The following is a 20,470-nucleotide window of genomic DNA, read 5'->3' as shown; positions in this document are numbered from 1 at the left end:
TCCACTCCTTTAGGGACTCAAACCCTTGTCCAGAAACAAGAGTGGACACCATCCCATTAATGACCTCCCTGTCTCCACCTCTCCTGACTCTCTCTCTCCTTGTCTCTGTGTCTCTCTGTCTGCATGCCTTTCCCTGTCCCTGTCTCTCTGCATGTTTTTTCTCCCTGTTTCTGACTCTCCATGCCTGTTTTCCCTTCCTGTCTCTGTCTCCATCTGTCTCTCTCATCTGGAACACAGCTGCTCATATGCAAGGTAGGGTCCTCTCTGGTGGGGGTGGGGCTTAGGTGACCTTTTGAACTGCGCTTTTCTCTGTGTGTGTTTTGCACCGAGCATGTTATTTCTGTAATTAGAACAGAAATGTTATTTAAAAAGTGGTTACCATGGGAACTGCTTTGCACACTTCCCTGGAAGCTGTTTCTTTTATCTGAGGATGCTACAGGTCGGGGGTGGGGGGCTTGTGGACTGGTCCCTGTTACCCTACCAGCTGCTGTTGCTCCCTCTTTCAGTGCAGTGGGAGCTGTGGACAGGGCCGCACGATCAGGCACGTGTACTGTAAGACCAGCGATGGACGGGTAGTCCCTGAGTCTCAGTGCCAGACAGAGACAAAGCCTCTGGCCATCCACCCCTGTGGGGACAAGAACTGCCCAGCACACTGGCTGGCTCAGGACTGGGAAAGGGTGAGTGCCCGGGAGCCTGACTAGGACATCTCTCTGGACCACACAAGGGATGGGGGAGATTTTGCCTGAGTGTCAATGGCTGGTCAAAAGGAAGAACTCATGACACACCTAGGAAGAACATATGACTAACAATTTATTTAGAAAAAAGCCACAATGATAATAAAACCATTTCCTGTCTCCTCCCCTAGGGGTGTCTGCAGATCCTCAGTGTCTTCTAGCTGGGCCCTGTTCTGGGAGACACAAAGCCAGAGACAAGGGTATTGGCTGCTGGCACTTTCACCCCATGGGGCCTTGATGACCTTTTGTTATCATGACCTTTGTCTTCTGTCTCAACCTGTCATTGTCACCAACTTGCCATTTCAGACAATTGCCCTCAGTCAATGGTTTCCAGCCACTATTAACTAAATAATCTTGAGCCAAATTGCTTTCTGCAGAATTGATTTTGGCCTGATCATCCTTGAGCAAATTACATTAGCCAATTTGTTTCAAAACAGATGGTTTGGGGCCCAATTGATCAAATCTGGATGAGGCCAAATGGTTTCAAAGAATTCTCAGCCAATTCCCCAGCTGAAAGTGCTTACCCTTTCACCCAAATATCATTGACCAGTCCTTGATCACCAGAAGTGCTGTGGTCTGGGTTCTGGTTCCACTGACCTATCTTGTCTGGCCCTTCTCAGTGCAACACTACCTGTGGGCGTGGTGTGAAAAAGCGGTTAGTTCTCTGCATGGAGCTGGCTAATGGAAAGCCTCAGATGCGCAGTGGCCCTGAATGTGGATTAGCCAGGAAGCCCCCTGAGGAGAGCACATGCTTTGAGAGACCTTGCTTCAAGTGGTACACCAGCCCCTGGTCAGAGGTGAGCACCCAGCAAGCCCTGGTAAGGCTGCTTTAAACTAGGTCTGGGCTCTCATCCTGCCACAGAGCATCCATCCTGGCCAATGTCCATCAAGCCTTCCTCCGAGCCTCAGTCATCCAGGGTGCTTGTCCCTGGATGCTTCTAGTTTAGCTGGAGGAGAGCTAGCCAGAAACCTTTTCTGATCTTACCTGAGTGTCCCTGCTACTCTTTCTGTGGGCCTGTCTGGGCCTGGTTACTTCTGGCTTAAAGTTGGAGCTTATAAGTGGTGTGTTGGGTAGCTAGTGTGCCTAGTACTCCCTGAAGGGTAGTCCAATTCCTGTAGACAGTGAGGGGAATAAGATTGGCTGAGGCACAGCTAAGGCAGGGATGTGAGACTTGAGCACACAGGAGGCAGAACGTGAGCTCTAGGTTAAGACACTGAACCAATGGGCTGAAGAGCAAGCTGTCCTGACTAGGCAGGATAGAGCTGAGCTCTTGTCTCTGAAGCAAGAACCTGCCCCCACCTGTTAGAGGTCACTGAGGGCAGCTGTGGCCCGGCACTTGTCTCCACATCTCTTTTCCAATTGGCACTTATGGAGAGGAAGAAACTGAAGCTGAGAGTTTTCCAACATGCAGGCAAAGTTTAAGGGGCATTGGACATGGGGCCCAGGAGTAGCCTCAACTCACAGGCTAGTTATGGGCAGGTAGAGAGGCAATGAGTATCAGAGTGGGATGGGAGGGGCTACCACCTGTGGGGTAGGAGGGGCTCCCTGTCTAGTCTCTGATTGGCACAACAGTAACTGCCCCTGGGATCCTCTTCAGCCTGACTGAAAGGTCATACCACTCCTTAGGACTTGTCGGCATCCCAAGCTTTCCTAATATCACAGAGACCTCACATCTCGATGTCACCTTTTATTAACTCGTATCAACATCCATATGCCATTGCCTTCTCTATGTCCATCCCATAGCAAGGGACAGGTCTGTCCTGTGCAAGGACATGGGGAGTTCAGAGCCATCTTTAAGCATCTCTTGTCAGGCTGAGGACAGGACTCATGTGGCCAGGCTGGGTAGCACAGGGTTCCCAGCTGCCTGTGGCTTTGAGCTTACTAACGATGTGGAGTTCTAAACGGGGCCTGGAGGCCAGAGCCGTCACTGTGGTGTCTATAGAGTCCAAGACTCCAACACATATGTGCTGTCCTCTCTAGGTTCAGCTGCAGGAGAGGGTAACTTACAAATCCAAGACTTGAAAGTCCAAGGGCTCAGTGGGGCGAGGCCCAGTAGCTGCCCTTCTTAAGCAAGAGCTTGGGAACTCCAGGGTTCTTCACACATGCACGCACACACACACACACACACACACACACACACGCACGCACGCACACACTCACTGTGCTGTCCACCAATGAACATCATCACTAAGGTAAGAAGGAAGGAGATAGGGCTGTGGTTGCCTAGAGGGTGCATGACAGAGCTTGAGGACCAGCAAGCATCATCAGGGGAAGCAGGTAGAGAGGGACTCACAGGTGTCTCTGGAGTGAAGGTCCCCTCTGAACTGACTGAGCCTAGCCAGAGGTCTGGCTGGGGCCTGGTGAGGCCAATGATTAGTGTACTTTAGGAAGAATACTGCTCTCAGGGTAGCTGTATGACCAGAGAGTAGTAACTCTGGGACCATGATGGGCAATGGGAATGGAGGAGAAAGAATAAGAGGGTCCAGCCGCACGCCTTTAATCCCAGCACTTGGGAGGCAAAAGCAGGTGGATTTCTGAGTTTGAGGCTAGCCTGGTCTACAGAGTGAGTTCCAGGACAGCCAGGGCTACACCAAAAAAACCAAAACACCAAAAAAAAAAAAGAATAAGGGGGTCCCCAAAGTAGCCATGAGGGAGGAGTGCTCCCCATATTCCCCTGATGAGACAGAAGGAGCAGACTGGAGCACATGTGTGGTGGACATGTGGGAGTCTGTCCTTTCTGCCCCTAGCTTGGGCAATGCCGTTCTCTATGGCTGCCTCCTCATGAAGCATCAGCTCAGTGCTTTTCCCTTTTAACTGCTCTGTTCCACTCACTTGCCAGGGACAGACAAGCAGGCTCTAGGACCTGCCAGGAGCCTACTTATCTTTAGGGCAACTGCAAAGGCAAAGTATCCTCTCTGCCTGTGCCAAGCCAGCCTCGCCTCTTCTCAGGGAGGGTGAGCAGGCAAGTGGTCTCATGTCAGCCTTCATCAGCTCCTCTGTGTCTGGAAACCAAACAAGGGATGAGCCTGGGGCAGGGGCCTCCCCAGACCTCAGGTCCAGGCATGCCTAGGTGATACAGGGTCACCACATCAGGGAACCATTGCCTGCAGTATCTTGGCAGGGGGATAGCAGGGTAATTGGGGTCAGCAGATGTCCCTGGTATTCTGGGTAGCTCAGCAGGCTTTCTGAGGGGGAACATCTGGACTCAGAGTGATGGCTCTGGATGTTGCATTGATTGGTTCATGGCAAACACTCTGTGTCACTAATCTGAGACAGATGGAACCTGAGCACTCAGCAGGTCATAGTCGGCACAGGAGGGGCCACCCTCTCACTGTGAGGCTGGGAAAACTGAGGCAGAGCAGCCAGAAGGTGCCTTTCCTCCTGCTATCTCTACTTAGTCTGGCTCAGGCTCTAGGTTCCAAGGAACTGCTGTGTCCTGGCCAGCCTATGGGATGGTTATGGTGCAAAGGACAGGTCCTGGGTGATGAGGTTCCCTGTCTCTGTCACAATGGGGAGCCTCATTATGCACCTGTCTGTCTGTCCCACACCAGTGCACCAAGACATGTGGAGTAGGTATGCGGATGCGGGACGTGAAGTGTTACCAGGGAACTGACATTGTCCGTGGATGTGACCCCCTGGTGAAGCCTGTTGGCAGACAGGCTTGTGACTTGCAGCCATGTCCCACAGAGCCCCCAGGTGAGAGGCTTGGCACCGGGCATGGGGTGTCTAGAGGAGTTGTGGTTAGAGTCAGGTTCTAGAGGACAACAGACATCAGTCATGGAAGCATCTAGAGAGACACATACGTGTGTCTACAGGAAAGATCTTCTCTGAGGGGGATAGCCTAGCTGGGGCTCAGGGAACCTACATGGAGACCTGTGTACTGGAAAAGGCACTGACCTAAAATGTGGTTGGGGAAGCTGTGGGACCAGGGACCAAGACGGCCTTGTCTGAGCAGCAGGTCTTGAATCCAGGAGGCAGGGACGTCTCAGGCATGATCTCTGACTTGGGTAACTGGAAAGACCGACAAAGTCCACTCTTCAAAGTTGATGCCAAATGTAGGGGAAGGTGAATTCTACTCTGGGAATACTGAGGAAAGGGGATAGGAACCCACAGGCCCTGGAGGTGTTTGGACTTTTCAGAAGGGATTAGGGACTCTTCCAAATCCCAGGGTTTTGCTAGGTGATCAGATCAAATCTCTTACTGGGATCCATATTTTCCTCAAGAGGGGCTTAGATTAGGATAGGGATAGCTGAGATCTGTAGTAGCTGGGATCCTCTGGACCAAAACTGAGGGGCCTTTCTGTTGAGCAGTTCATAGTGGGACAGCTGGGCTGCCCTTAGTGAGCTCCCATCTTTGTGAGACAATATGGCAGGAGTTGGGGACCCTGGGAGCTGTTCTCCTTTGCTCTTCTGGCATTCACCCTTCTCTTTTGTATTGTATCTCATCTCCAGATGATAGCTGCCAGGACCAGCCGGGCACCAACTGCGCACTGGCCATCAAAGTGAACCTCTGTGGCCATTGGTACTACAGCAAAGCCTGCTGTCGCTCCTGTAGGCCTCCCCATTCCTAGCTGTGGCCGTCGCCCCTGAGACATAAGCACGCCATCCTGGGGCTCTCCTTGGACACCCACCCTGCAGGGGATTCTGGACTGTGAAGATGTGACATAGAGCACGACTGACAAGAATGGACTTTGATATTGTGGCCTTGTCTCTGCCCTGGGTGAGATCCTCCAGTGCCCTCAGGCCCCTTCTCAGATGGAGCCACTCTGCTGCAGGAAGTTGTACATGCACTCCAGGATCCTGTGTCTGTGCCCATAACAGAGGGCTCAGAGTCCAGAAACCAGAGTAGGCAGTAGCTGCCCATTTTCCAGACCCAACTCTGATGTGACAGAACCCTCTCAAGGTGACTCGCAGGTGACATAGGAAGGAGAGAGTCTCCTTTCTTTGGCTGTCTTGGGTAAGGAGGGGCCTTGGGTCAGCTGAGGAGCCCAGGCTGCCCTGTTTCTGGAAGTACTGAAGGTACCCCTTCCTATGGCATTAGTGCCACTGTCCCCTCCCAGAGTTCCTGTGTAGGTGGGAGGGATGGCCCATGTTCCTGGGTGTCCCTGCCAGCCTCCTCACTACTTACTGGTGCATGTTAATAAAGTGGCTATATTTATGGCAGCAAGCTAGGGTTTCCATTACTTTGGGGAAAAAATGTGTTGGTGTTTTTGCTGGACAGCAGGTGTACAGATGAGTAGGAACAGGGCAGTCAGGTACAAAAAGCAGATAAAGGCAACCAGAGGAGCAGGGATGTACAAGGAGAGGCTCTATGGGCAGCAGGACAATGTTGAGGTAGAAATTGGCATGAATCTCCCGCCATTTTTTTTTTTTTAGCTCTTCTGTATCTGGGGCTCATTGTGAGGATGGAACGCAGGGCTACAGGAATGCTGGGGGAGCAGATGGCACTACAGGATACAGGATGGGAGGATGGGGCTTCCAAGAGTGCCTGCAGTTGTAGGCTCAGCTTTCATGTATGGCCATCTACTCTCCAGGACCATCCTCAGGGCTGTGTGCACAGCTTCCCACATCAGGATGGTTCTAGTGGGTGCTGAGATACCAGGGGCTCTTCAGACTGGATTTTCCTAAGTGAAAGAGAATGGAAAAGAAAACAGCACACATACGTGTACACACAGAGACACAGACACAGACACACACACACACACACACACACACACACACACACACACACAGAGCCCCCAGGGAGGCAGGGAGGACAGGGCTGAATCTAATATGACCAGGATTAGTCAGTCTCAGTACCCTGGAGGTCCTAGGTAGTAGGGAGACTGGTGGCTGTCTCCTCTGCTTTGTGGTCAGACTTCCCAGGACAAGTCTGCCAAAGAGCTTTGTTCCTAAAGGGCTTAGTGCTTTGGGGGGAAACTGAGGCAGCAACAGAGCCCAGTGCATTGTTGCTTCTGTGTATGCCTATACCACAAGGACTGAATCAGGACGGCTGTTCCTTGAGAATTTATTTTAGCTGCCCAAATCCAGGAGTTAGTGGTTTGGGAGATGGTTGTACTTCAGGTCACCAGCTGGGCTCAGACAGAGCAGTGTCCATGTGTCTCAGGGGCTGAGGTCTTAGCCACACCTGAGTCCCACCACTACCTCTCCATGCTCCTTCCCTTCCTGATTTCCTCCCTCTCTACTTCATCTCACACTCCTTCCTGTTGGCCTTTGCTGTGCAGCTCTTATGCTGGGCTCTGTGTCAAGCATGCAATGGCTGGTTTCATCTTCTGAGGTGGGTATCATCAGTGCACAACTGTGCTGACGTAAGCTCAGGGACAGTCAGCCACTTGTCCCCAAGAAACACAGCCTATCATGTTTAACCCATTTTTCTAATTGGTTAACAACAGTCATAAAAGCCTTAGGTAGCTGGAAGACAAAGGTGGCTTGTTATGATGCCCCCTTTGCCTGAGAACTGTGCCCAGCTCCTGATAGAGCTCAGCAGCTTGGGCTGGGAAGGTGGACTCCATCTGCTTCCAGGGAGGGTCTGTGCCTGAAGGTGCCCAGTGGATGGACAGACAAGCAGCCATGCACTATGCTGTGGGAAACAAATTTATTGGCTTTTGCTGTTTTCAGGGTGCTGTGTGGGTCCCTGGCAGGTCCCGTGGTGGTGTTAGGTGGGTGGGAAGATACTTAATTCACTCTGAAGATGTCTATGGATCTATACAGAGATGGTGGGGGTAAAAAAAGAAGGAGGGAAAGGAGGCAAAGACAGAACAGCCCGGAGCACCCCTCCCTACCTTGCCCATACCCCAAGCAATGCAAAGGACAGATGCCACAGGATGGAATGGGACAAAGGAAGTAGAAGGGAAAGAAGTAGGCTGAGATGTCTATGTTTCTAAGGGTGGATTCTGTTAGCAAGACCAAACTGAGGCAGGAAAAAGAGAAGGAGAAGGTATTCAGAATGCCAAAGACAGCAGATCCTCACTAGCGTGGTATAGCTGCCTGTAATAAGTGTGGAGGTCTCTGCTGTGGTATCTGGCTCAGGGGTGGCCACTGTCCTACAGGAAGGCACCTTCACAGGGACACTTGTTCCTGTCTGGAGCTCCATGGCAGGGCCTGGGGATGAAAAATGGCCCAAGGGGAAAGGAAGTTGAGGCTGTGCTGCCAAGAATGGTGTCTCTTTTCGGAGCAGGAGAGCTGCACTCCTGATGGCTAGGGCCTTGGGTTTGGAGCATCTTGGTCACCTGACGTGGATTTCTCAGACAGTTGAGGGCTTGGAGCAGCATAGGTAAAGACAGGACTTTCATAAGGGGCAGCAAGCTCTGGCTGGCTGGGCCCAGGGTGCCTCATTCTGAGCAGAAAACAGGAAGATCCTGTTAAATATAGCTCAGCTTCCCCTGAGGACCTCAGGACCCACTGAGGACCAGAGTTCAAAAGTACATGCATGGGGAGGGAGGTAAGCCCGTGAATGGGATGGCCCGCCTAAGAGTCACAGCAAGTTGACATCTGAGGCCTCTGTGCACAGCTGGGCCACCTCCAGTGTTTCTGCAACCTATCTGGATGTGTCTGTCACTTGTCTGGGTTTAGGGCTAAGTGCTGGATGTGTACATTTTAGTGTCCCCCTCCCAGAGCAGGGCCCTCTATGCCTATGCCTTTTTTCTCAGCAAAAGCAGAACTGGACAGAGCAAGTGTCCAAGTACACTGATGACTCTTAAACTCTCCTGTTTACAGGGAGACTTGTCCATCTTGAGGGAGGCCAGGACAATGGGCATTTCAAGCTTGGGGTAGATGTTTGGTATCTAGGTTCAGGAGCATGAGACAGAAGCGAGGAGAAGGAATGAAGAGAGGGTGGAGAGAAAGATGGGAAAGGGGAGTCAGGGTGAAAGGACAGAATATTTATTTGGTCCACAGTCTCTAAAGAAGGTTCATGCTTGTAGGGCCACTGGCAACGAGTGAGGCCACTGTAGGTAGGAAGCCCAAGGCCTGGCGAGAAACTGACAGGGAAGACCATGAAGCCAGAGACAGACAAGTTGCTAGGGTTGGCATTATCCATCTTCTCACTTCCTGGAGAAAGGACCTGGCTCCTGGGCCCCAACACAGCCTTGCCTTACCCTCCTGTCCCCTGCCTCCCTTCTTGTGCCAGGTGTCCCCACTCACAGCTGCCACCACTCACAGCTGCCACATCTGCTTCACTGGGCTTGATCCTTGTAGGTGGCCCAGGAGTTACCCATTCCTGGAGCCCCTAGGACAAGGACACAGGGAAGACTGGCTGAGCAGAGGTCTGGAGATGGGGCCAGGGTGTGCTGTGGGTATCCTGTCATGATCTCAGGACCCAGGGACGGTAGCCTCAGCAAGATAGAGGCCTGTCACACATCAGTGCTTACACTCCGGCTTCGGGAAAAGGCCTCTCGCATGGCAGAGAGGCGGTTGGGGTTGAGCGCCTGGAGGCCTCCGAAGCTCGCAGACGGCAGCTCCACATCTTCCTGGCTGATGCTTTTGTAGGCCACACGGCCCCCGCCGTTGCGCACACCCTCAAAGTCGTCGTCCTCTGGCTCCTGCAGGAAGAAGGTGGGCGGCTCGTAGTGGGAGCAGCTGCGGCAGAGGGCACGGGCCTGCGGGGACTTTTGGCTGAAAGAGGTGGGGGCAGCTGGGTAGAGAGCAGGCCCGTTGGTCAACACGAGGTTGCGGTTGGAATGGAGGGGTGGCAGGTGGGAGTGCACAGCAAAGTCGGGTTCCTCCTCGTCCTCCTCGGATTCGTCCTTCTTGCAGCAGTAATACTGTGGGCAGAGGACCAGGTGACCACAGTGCACTTCGCACCAGCATCCGTTTGAAGGTGGCCCTTCTCATTCACTTCCACCTGCTCCACTACCCCCTATCGTCTACCCCTGCCCACTCGGAGCTGAGATCCCTGCAATGTGTCACTTATCTATCTTACCCTCACAGCTGGAGGTAGCTCTAACTTCCCATTTGCAGGCAGAAAAACTGAGGCAAAGATGGGTGAGAAATCTGAAAGTGGGCAGAGCTCGTAAGCCATTTCATATCCTAGAGTTGAGTCACAGGCATTAGGTGTGCCTTGCATGTGGGTTCTCCCTCCTCTTGGGACGACATAGGAGAACCTCTACAGCTCTGGTGGGGAAGCAAGACAACACACTGTTCATTGCTGCCATCCTGGAGGGCTGTGTGTCACTGGCTAAGTCCTTGGCACTCTCTGAGTCTCAGCCAAAGCCTTCAGTGAGTTGGACAGCGGGCCACTGAACAGCACAGACGTACTCCAACCCCATTGCAGAACGTCTCCCCTGAAGTCTGGCTGTACCCTCCTGCACTCTATCCTGGACCCTGGTCAGATGGCTCCCTCTCAGAAGCCACCCTTCAGGCTCCACTCCAACCCAGTCCCCTTCCCCAACCCTTGGGAGTACCTGAAGCCGACAGTAGCACAGAACAGCGATGATACAGAGCAGAATCACAGTTGCCAAGATGCCCCCAGTGATGACCACAGTCCCGGCTGTCATCCGCCCACTTCTCCATCAACAGCCTGCAACAGACACCACAGGCCACAGCATTGTCAGTGCCTCTTGCAATGCCACTCACTAGTTTACTCCATAAGACTACACGGAGGGGGAAAGGCAACCCCCCAGAATGTGCTCATCCCGGACTAGACATCAGCCTGGGACGGTCAGACAGGAGAAGATTCCAAGCCTTGAAGCCCTGCTCCACCTCTTAGCCTCAGTTTCCCCATTTGCAAAAGGTGAATGCTAATAGCCTGATGTTGAAATTTGTTTAATTTTTATGTGTATGGGTTTTTGCCTGCATGTATGTCTGTACACAATGTATACTATACTGATGGAGGCTGGAAAGCTTTAGATCCCCTGGGACTTGAGTTACAGACAGCTGTTAGCTGCCCTGTGGGTTCTGGGAGCCAGGGTCCTTTGGAAGAGCTGCTAGTTCCTTTAACCACAGAGCCATCTCTCCAGCCCCTGACCTGAAATTTTCTCTTTTCTGTTTCTCTGTTTCTCTGTTTCTCTGTTTCTCTGTTTCTCTGTTTCTCTGTTTCTCTGTTTCTCTGTTTCTCTCTCTCTCTCTCTCTCTCTCTGTGTGTGTGTGTGTGTGTGTGTGTGTGTGTGTATGTCTGTGCATGGTGTCTATGCACATGCATGTACATGACATGTCAGTGTGGAGGCTACAGGACAGTATCAGTATCTACTGTATTCCTTCATCTGTTCCTACCTTACTTTTGGAGACATCACTTACTGAGCCTGGGGATCACTGATTGGCTACCTGCCTCGCCAGTGAGCTCTTGTATCTGAATCTCCAGATTCAGATACGTACCACCCAGATGTGTACCACCATACTGAGCTTTTCCATGAGTGCTAGGAATTGGAACTAGAGTACCGACTGAGCCATCCTGAGTCCAATAGCAAAGCTTTCCTGAGCACAACTTTTAGCTGTAGTACTCTTCCTTCCAGTCTAGCCTGACACTCCCACTTTTAAACAATGCACCCAATGCAGGGCACGGTGGCACATATCTGTGATTGCAACAGGGAGATGGAGGCAGGAGGTTCAGGAGTTCAAAGTCATCTCCAGCAACATAGCACTCTGAGGTCACCCTGGAATACATGAGACCCTGTCTCAAAAACAAACAAGTAAGCGCCAGAGCCAGTTCAGCTGAATGCTGGCTTCAGATCTAGCGGATCTGGCTCTTTGCCTATTTTCCCACAGTCATACATTTTCTTCCGTGGTGTAATTTCTGACATATTGCACCACTCAGCAGAGCCAATCCCTTTTACATATTTAGTGGTGCTAAAATGCCTAACACATAAATTCACCGTTTTTACTGCCTTTGTCTAACTGTGCATGGCTATTGTTGGTTTTGGTGCATGTATGTGCTGTGTAGAGTCAGAGGCCCATCTGCCTTTATTAGAAATTATCTATCTTGTTTTTGTTCTCTGGCTTAAAATTTTTATAACGTCTATTTATTTGTGTACATGCATCATTTAGAGATCAGAGAACAAACATTGGGAGCCGGCTCTCGCCCACCATGTGTGTGTCCCAGGGATGGAACTGGGGTTGTCAGGCTTGGCTGCAAGCATCTCCACCTGCTGAGCCTCTTTGACAGCCTCAGGTGTGGGGGGGTGGGGGTGGGAGGCAGAGTTGTTTGCTTTTATTTTGTTCGACAGGTTCTGTCATTGGCTTGGCACTTGCCAAGTAGTTGAAATGGCTGGCCCACATGCTTTCCCCCTCCTATCCGCCTCTCCAATCTCCCCAGTGCTGGGATTACAAAAGCACACCACCTCCAGCTTTTTCATTTCCTTTGTTTTGTGTGTGTGTGTGTGTGTGTGTGTACGCGCGTGTGCGCGTGTATGTGTGCAAGCGCATGTGTGTGTGTATGTCTTTGTCTGTGTGTGTGGTATGTGTCTGTGTGTCTATGTGTGTGGTGTGTCTGTGTGTGTATGTGTGTGTGTCTTTGCGTCTCTGTGTGTGTGTGTCTGTGTGTGTGTGTGTGCATGCACAAACACTGACTGAGACATCTCTTCACTCCTATTTTCACTATTATGTGCCCAGTTTAATACCACAAGTAGATTTTCTTTCAAGAGCTTTTTTTTTTATCTCATGTTACTGGAAAAAAAAACAATTTCTTTTTATTTAGAAAATTTATATTTAGAAAAATATATTCCCAGTGACATTATAGGGAAGTGATGGGAGCCACTCACATTGCAAAACAAGTCTCTCAGGACAAATTCTTAGAAGACAGATTTCTGCTGCCCTGGTGGCATGAGTTCTTCATTGCAAGGAGCACACAGCCTGCGTTCTATTTGCCACATGCAGGGCTCACCCCACAGGTGGGACCTGTGCTAAGTGACAGCCCCACCCTCAGGACACAGACTTCCCTTCCTCTTTTGCAGGGTGACCATTCCCATCTTGGCTAGTGCCATTTGAAGCAAGACGTCACAGTTCCCACAGTCCTTCTGTCTTCCAGGGCTCTTCCCCAACTAGCCCCAGTACCTAGGCAAGCCTAGCCCTTCCTCCACTCCTAAGAGTCTCTGGTTTTTCAGAGAGTGCTGGAGATGACATGGAGGTAGTGACCAAAATATTTTGAGGGAAAGCCAGCATATCTCAGCCTACCCATAAACACTTCTGTACAGATGACAGGGAGCACTCAGAAAAGCCTCCCCTCTGCTTGGCCTCTCCGTTCTCTAAGATGCTATCCTTACAATGGGTCTTTTTATGTTGTGACCCACGTGTGTTAGGATCTTTCATTCCAGAGTTCTCAACTGCCCTACTCTTGCCTCCGGTCCACGTGACCAGAAAAGAAATGGAGCTGTCCACCTCACAGGACTTCCTGTGTATTAGAGTTGGCATGTTTCTTTGTGTGGCAGTTTACAGGTTCTTCACGGCTGCTTGGAGCTCTAAGCTGGCCTCCTGACGCATCCAGAGATGACTGAAGTCGGTTCCCCTTCTTGTGATGTTGCGTTGACAATGGTTCGGTCTGGTTATTTCATCATAGGATTTTCCTCCCAACTGCCACTGTTCCAGCAATATCACAGCAAATGCAAAGCAGTCATTTCCCCAAAGTTCATTTCTCTCACGTTATTTTCTTGAGTTCTTTCACATAAAGTTAAATAAGCTTGCTGAGCTGGCGATTGCTAAGGCTCATCTGAAGATGGAAGGGCATCTATGCCCAGTCCTTACCCATCACCTCCTGGAGGGCCTAGCTCCCTAAGGCTGTGTCTGAGGCTCACCGCAGCACGGCTGATTGTTGGATGGGCTTCCACCAACTGAAGTCAGTGTTCACACTGTCCAAGTGGGACTGTGGGTTTGGAGACCTCTCTGTGACTACTGATGTACCATCCCAGGGACCTCAGGAGCCCTTGGTGATGTTTTCCAGGATGGTACTCACTGTCTCAATGTTCACAGCAACCAGAGCTTGGGGTCTTCTATTACAAATGAACTCATTAATTAATTTGCGTGAATGCCTCATTCCCTGGAGACTGGGTTGCTCACTGATCCTGGAGCTCACTATTTACTTGCTAGGCTGGGGACCAAGACTTGGTGATCTCCTGTCTCCAACCCAGTGCCAAGGCCACGCCCCCAGCATTTTACATGGGTGCTGGAGTTCCTAACCCCAGCTCTTACCCACTGAATCATCCGCCAGCTCAGTGCTTTTATCTTAGTGTTCTTGAGACACAGCCTCATGTAAACCAAGCTAGCCTTAGACCCCCAGGCCTCCTGACCCTACTTTCCAAGTGCTGAGACTGCAGGCAGGCACCTCCTGCCAACATGCTTTTATTTTCAGAAGCAAAGACCTAAAACATGAATATTTGCAGCTAAACTTAGGGATTCTGTTTATTGGTTTGAGTTCTTATTCATTAAAATTCATTCCTTTACTTCTCTTTTAATAATCTAAATTTACTTGCTCTCTACCTTGTATCTGTAGCAATTTTGAAATGGCAATGTTAGGATCCCCACTGAAGCCTTCTGAAAGGCCACTGTTCTCTCTCTCTCTCTCTCTCTCTCTCTCTCTCTCTCTCTCTCTCTCTGTGTGTGTGTGTGTGTGTGTGTGTTTGCTCCTATGGGGATAGAGTCGAATCAAAAGACTTTCAAAGTCCCCACAAACAATTCTCTTAACAGTGGCTCCCCACCGATTTCACACTCAGGTTCATTTTCTTCTCACTTGTTTTTAACCTAAAAATTAATTAAAAATTGCTTTTCAATTACAGAAAATGCTTGGTCCTACAGACCACAACACAAATCCAGGTGCATTTGAAGCCTGTCCTTCCTTCCTTCCTTCCTTCCTTCCTTCCTTCCTTCCTTCCTTCCTTCCTTCCTTCCTTCTTCTGCTCTACCCTGGAAGCAACAATCTGTCTTAGCCTTGTATTTCCCCTTCCACAGTCTCATCCTAAACACACGTACATGCATGCATATACGCACACACTTTCACTTTGCCCTTCTCTTCTCAAAGAAGCTGCTGTTAAAACTTGTTGCACCTTCCTTTCCTTCATGTGACAGTCTAGCCCCATGCTAAATGATGGCCTTAGGGAGCCCTCTGGATCTACTGTGGAGCTGGTACCCTCACATCCAGGTCATACTCCTTTAGGCTGAAGAAGCAAAGCTCTCCCAGCTGGACCCTATACATGCAATTGTCCACCTTTTACTGTTACAGAAACATGCAAGGAAACACCCTGTGGTACATGTTTCTAAATCTCTGTTAAACCTGCCCAAAGACTTGCTGGGATTTGGGTTGATGAATCCTCTTTCAGGGGTATATGAGAGTAACTGACAGACTGGTGTGTTGCTTCTGACTCTCCAGGTCTTGGTGGGGAGAGTATACATGAGGTGTTTCTACAACCTTTACAGTTTGACTCGGGAGGTTCAGATGGCCTAGTAGAGTCAAACGGGGGCCTGGGTACAGATGGAAGAGACATGGACATGTACTGCCAGGGACAGTCTTGCTCAGGCCATGCTTTGAGGCAAGGCTGAGACGACAGGCAGGTCCAGACAGACCCAGAGCAACAAGGCAAGAGATACAGACAGACATAGGGACAACTCCAAATATAGACAAGTCCTGACAGCCCCCAAAGTGTGAGACAATGATGTGCAGGCATGCTGGAGAAACAGACAGAGAAGGAGCCAAAGGGACCCTACACTTTCCTGGGCACACTGTCTGGCAGCTCTGTGCCCCCGTCTCTCAAGAGGCTGGGTCCAGCTGGCCTTACTAGGGCTGTAAGACTACAGAGAAGGAGCTGGGAGCAGGCATACAGTAGAGGGGGCCGCAGGGCTGTCCAGGTACATGGCATGCTTCTAACGGTAGGGCAAACCCGAACAGTCACTGTGGCCACTGGAATCAACTGTTCTCTCATTCTTCTGTTGGGGTGTAAGGAACATTGATTTTTCTGGGGTCACTGAAGAGATCCCAGAAAGCTTTTCTCAGTGGTCAGAGAAGCTGGGAAGGGTGAGGAAGGTACTGGAACCCTGATTCTCTAGGAAGAGGATTGAGAAGGATCCACCTGGGAAGTATATACCAAAGCAAACAATGTCCCAATTAAGGTGAGCCTGTTCTGCGTGTGTCAGCCTAGCACACAGTGGTATCTTATGGTGGAAAGAGATGACAGCAAGGATAGGGCCCTGGTGGGAGAGGGAGGAGGAGTAGCCAGATTCTCTGATGCAGAGACTGCCTTCATTCATACCATCCCACCTGCTTGTCAGAGAAACCCTTCTCTCTGAATGATATTGGCTCCCATGTTTTCCCACTTCTGATGATGTACAAACTACAGCCTGGAAAGGGGAAAGTGGCCTGTTCGACACCAGTTCCATCAAGACAAACACTCAGGGTCATGTTAGAGCCAGATCTACGGATGTGCTTAGGAATGTGTAGGGTCTCTGAACTCCCTCCATCTACCTCAGTGGAGTAGTGTGTCCTCTACTGCCCCCATGATTGCTGAGCCTTAAATCTCCTCTGTACTAATGCCCTAAATCCTACAGCACCCTCATGGGAATACACACTACAGCAGACAGTTTGGGGTACAGCCCAGCCTCGCCCTGGCTCCCCCTCTGGGCTCTGCCTCTGAGCCAACAGGCTCTGGAGGCTGCATGTACGCCCTTCTTGCTTGTCCTTGGATTATAACATGGGTATAAACGGACTTGAAGTGGACTCAGACCCTAGAGTTGGAAAGCTTCTCTCCTGGGAACTAGAATGGAATTAAGAGATCCACTGCTCCCTGCTGGTCAATGGCATGTGTGAAGACACATGTGGCAAGGGCTGGCATCCTCAGCTAAATATGTAGAGAGTCAGAATGAGCTGCCCAGGGAGAAATAGACACAGATGTGGAGATGTCCTAATGAAGTCTCCAGGACCCTCTGAGACTGTACAGATACCACTTAAAGTGGGTTTCTGCTGTTCACACCCAGGACAGATGACTATAGATAGCCGCAATGGGCCACCGTACTGGTGTGAACTTGTTGCACTCAGAGAAGCCAAAGAGGAGGCAAGTGGCTACCAAGTTGGACGTCAGTGGCCTGAGGTCAAGATTCAGTATCCTGCAATGACTCCACTGGGGCTTGCATGCAGGCTCACTGATGGCCACAGGAACCGGGGCTGGATTCTACCAACAGCATATGCCCCAGTCAAGGGTGCTCTTGTGGATGCTGGGCTGCCACTGAGGGGAGGAGAGAGCTCACAAGAGGCATGGCAGGGCTGAGTGGCCTCCTCAGAACAGAGAAAGAAGTGTCCTATACAAGGTACACAAACAGACCTGAATGCCAGCCTAGCGCTTCCCCAGTTAGTCACTGGACAAGCCCAAATGCCTCTGTTTTTTATACCTCTGTTTCTTCCCTTGGAAGATTTGAGAAACGCTGAGGATTCTGTGAGGGGCAGGCTGATATCATCCTATAGGCACCAGTCCTTCCTCGGGTCTCCAAGGGATCTGGCCACACTCATAGTAGAGCCTCTTCCAGGTCTGAAAGACACACATCTCTCACTTGGCCCTCAGGACCCAGGCTGCTTTGTGATGCTCCTTGGGGCCTGGGTCCTCTCCAGCGGCAAGCAGCCTGGCGGCATGATGGGAAGGGTGCCAGCTCAGGCCAGGTGCCCAGGGCTGTCAGCAACCGCTGCTCCAACACCCGAGCCATCCAGCTGGAGCGTCTCTGCATCGCTTTGCAGCTTTGCAGATACATACACACCCGCAATGGGCGCCAGGTCCCAGGGCTGGCCCAGCCCAGCCGTAAAGGCCACTGGCAGCTCTGCTCAGAGCCAGCCTGACATCATCTCTAGTTAACTACCAACTGTCTCAGGGGTGACCAGGCTTCCCTTGGCTCCATCCACCTGTCTTCCCTCAGGGATACCCTTTTCCCATGTTTCCACTGCAATCAGAGCCGAACATATGTTTGCTTAATCCAGAAAGCCATCCTGAATTTCTTCAGTGTGTACCACATATTTGAAAAACACCAACGGAACCATGTGGTATGCTTCAAGTCAATGGAAGGAGAGAGAGGGCCAGAGGTCACTTCCTTCCACCTCACCCTGCTGTTCTCGGTTCTTCCCCACTTCTCAAGGGCTAGGACTTTCCATAGCCACCCCACGGATGCCAGATCAGGTCAGAGGCCTCTTCCTGGGCCCCAGCTCCCTCATATGCAATGCAGACTCAGTACAGTTTATCCAGAGGCTCCCAAAGGTTCTACTTCACTCCCAACCTGCAAGGGGTCTTGGGGATTTAAATGAACATCCAAACGTGAGGGTCATGGATGTGAACCCAGGACTGAGCCAAGGTAGCAGGGAAAGGGCTCCTGATTCACTTGTCCTTGCCTGGGGGAGAGCTTTCCAACAGGTCTGAGAAAGACTAACCTGAGAGCCTAAGAGAAACAGGAAAGCTGGGGAGGTTTCTGGAGCAGGCTGCTATGCTGGTGCTTGAGGGATGGAGTAGAAGGTAAGAGCCTGAGGGGTGCAGGACAACCTGACGGAGACCACCCTACAACCTGTCTGCAACCCTAAGGCAATTCTGCAGACTTCTTATGCCAACTGATGCAATTTGGCAAGGCTGTTGCTGAACTGTTAATTACCCCCCTGGGACCATAAATGGGTTTACAGCCTTATAAACGCAGCTCTCCACCCCAACCTCTATTTCAAGGGCAAAGTGTAAGATGGAGTCACTCTGTGGACCCTCCACCCATTTTTGGAATCTGTATGTGTGCTGGGGACGGGCAGTGTTCTGGTGAGTGACAGCGTGTTTCCCATAACCCATGTCTAGGCAGCCAGCCTGGAGAATTGCCATGTTACAAGTTCCCGTTGTCTCCTGTGTAGAGGCCCAAGCGTCGGGGGCGGGGACAAGGCAGGAAACACCTGGCAACAGAACCAGACGCCTCCACCTGCCTCCTCCAGTGAGCTCCCTCCTCTGGCAGGAGCCCCCCCCCCCTTAGCTGCCATCTGGACGGTGCATCCCGTGTTTAATCCCGTCTTTTCTCTGCTCCCCTCACTGTTCTAGCCTTGGAAGACTTTTGTACCCAACTTCAGCCCCTGCCAGGGCCCCACGGGGTACAGTGCACATAGAAAGGTTTTGTGAAGGCCAGTGCTCTGGAGCCAGGGGAAAACCCAGCTGCCTCACTGCGCCCAGGGACTTCCAATGCTACAGGGCACCAGAATTGAGAGCCTAGCAAACACAGCTGCCCAGGCCATGGCGATGCGGCATGGGATCCTGAAACTTGCTAGTTTAGTGAGGGGCTCTTCCAACCCAGTGAGGTATGACTACTGCTCACTCCAGATGGAGAAACTGAGGCCGTGATAGGGAGGGTTGGCTCTGTCTGGGAATCCACGCTGGCTGCCTCAAACCCTTTTTCCTTGCCAGAGTCTGGGCAAGAGCTTATGGGGATTCAGAACCCTCTCCCTCCCCCCAAACACATCTGTCTGGTTACAAGTATTTCTGCTACCTGGAAGCCCAAGGGCCCTGCAGTCCTGCACAAGTGAAGAGCAGCCTACAGGGTTCCTGTCTAGACCTCCTCTGCATTTGTTACCAATTTCACGCTCTGCGGGCTCCCAGATTCCTGTGCTAGTTCAATAATAAATAGATGGGAAAGTGTTCAGCACCTCTGTGGCTGGGTTGGTTTCAGAGACACTAACCAGAGCCCACCACAAGGGAGAGCTGACAGGAGCTGGCTGGAGGGCAGCTGCCAGCAGTGTTGGAATGTGTCCCCCTGCACCTCTAAGCTGTACCAGTGCCCCGAGGGACCCAAGAAGGTTCCCAGGGATCATAATTTGTAGGGGACCTCATCAAATTCCACAAAGAGGCAACTAATACACCTAGATCTAGGGTTGTTTGTGGAGATGTTGGCACAAGAAACACAGATGCCTGAGCTTGCCTGCTTGACAGCTTGCACTCCCTAAGTGTCCCCCAGAAGGAGCATAGAGACCCAAACATTTCACCAGGCTTCTCCAGGGTGTCATAGGTGGAATATCTTCTCAGAACCCAGCCAAAAAGCTCAGAGTCAACCCAGATCACTGAGCCTAGCTATGTCTGGTGGGTTGAGCCCATTTCACTCTAGGGTTCCCCCTACATGGATGACCTTTCCTGGTGGTAGAGAGAGAATCAGTCAGCAGATGCACCCCAGGCCTTCTTGAATCTCTTTGCCGAGATAACCTGGCCCATATTTTATAGGAATAAAGAGGCCTGGAGAGCGAAACCACCCACTGAGCAAACAGATGCCCATACACAATGGACTCTGAGATCATGTGCCTGGAGGAGCCTTCCTGGGGTTCAAAGCCTTATGGAGTCCACTCTGGAAGGTCACATGCTGACCAGTTCCAAACTGACCCAAACCAAAGTGTCTCACCTACAGAGGATTCCCAAGGGAAAAGTCTTGTCCACATTCACATGGGTGTGGCTTAGAGCTGGGCAGAAGAGACTAGGGGGTGGGGGAGTGACAACAGGAGCAGAGAAGAAACCAAGCTTCTCCAGGGTGAGAGCACACTCTAGAGAGGAAGCCCAGGCTGATAGGGAGGCAGGAAATGGGAGGGGTGAACTGAGCTTTTCCACTTCTTGAGATCCCTCCCCTGCTGAGGTTGTCTCAAACCTCTAGAAGGAGCCTCCATTCTGCCTGAACTCCAGAAAACTAGCTTCCCACTCAGAACTTGGGGATGGGGATGTGGGTGGGGGAAGTTGGTAGAGGGGGGGGGAAGGGAAAAGTCATCAAAGAGAAGGGAGAGGGGCAGGGAGGGAGAGAGGGAGAGGCAGAGAGGCCGGGAACGGGAGAGTGTGTGTGTGGAGTGA

General features: G+C 51.3%; 2 protein-coding genes across 3 annotated transcripts in view; one reads left to right on the top strand and one right to left on the bottom strand.

Moving 5' to 3' along the window:
• Adamtsl2 (ADAMTS like 2) overlaps positions 1 to 5,901 on the top strand; it is a 29,521-nt gene extending 23,620 nt beyond the window's left edge. For both annotated transcript variants that reach the window (XM_028757079.1, XM_028757078.1), the window contains 4 exons: positions 507 to 677; positions 1,355 to 1,531; positions 4,287 to 4,431; positions 5,187 to 5,901. In XM_028757079.1, coding sequence (XP_028612912.1) covers positions 507 to 677; positions 1,355 to 1,531; positions 4,287 to 4,431; positions 5,187 to 5,305 — 612 coding nt within the window. In that variant the 3' untranslated portion in view covers positions 5,306 to 5,901. The remainder of the gene's footprint in view (positions 1 to 506; positions 678 to 1,354; positions 1,532 to 4,286; positions 4,432 to 5,186) is intronic.
• A 2,699-nt stretch (positions 5,902 to 8,600) lies between these two features.
• Fam163b (family with sequence similarity 163 member B) overlaps positions 8,601 to 20,470 on the bottom strand; it is a 28,984-nt gene continuing 17,114 nt past the window's right edge. Inside the window, exons 2-3 of the mRNA XM_028756865.1 lie at positions 10,136 to 10,251; positions 8,601 to 9,496 (exon numbers count right to left, since the gene is read on the bottom strand). Coding sequence (XP_028612698.1) covers positions 9,086 to 9,496; positions 10,136 to 10,228 — 504 coding nt within the window. The 5' untranslated portion in view covers positions 10,229 to 10,251 and the 3' untranslated portion in view covers positions 8,601 to 9,085. The remainder of the gene's footprint in view (positions 9,497 to 10,135; positions 10,252 to 20,470) is intronic.

Source organism: Grammomys surdaster, unplaced genomic scaffold (genome assembly GCF_004785775.1).
Source record: "Grammomys surdaster isolate TR1022 unplaced genomic scaffold, NIH_TR_1.0 126133, whole genome shotgun sequence".
Lineage (NCBI taxonomy): Eukaryota > Metazoa > Chordata > Mammalia > Rodentia > Muridae > Grammomys > Grammomys surdaster.
This window is presented reverse-complemented; position numbering and strand designations above follow the sequence as displayed.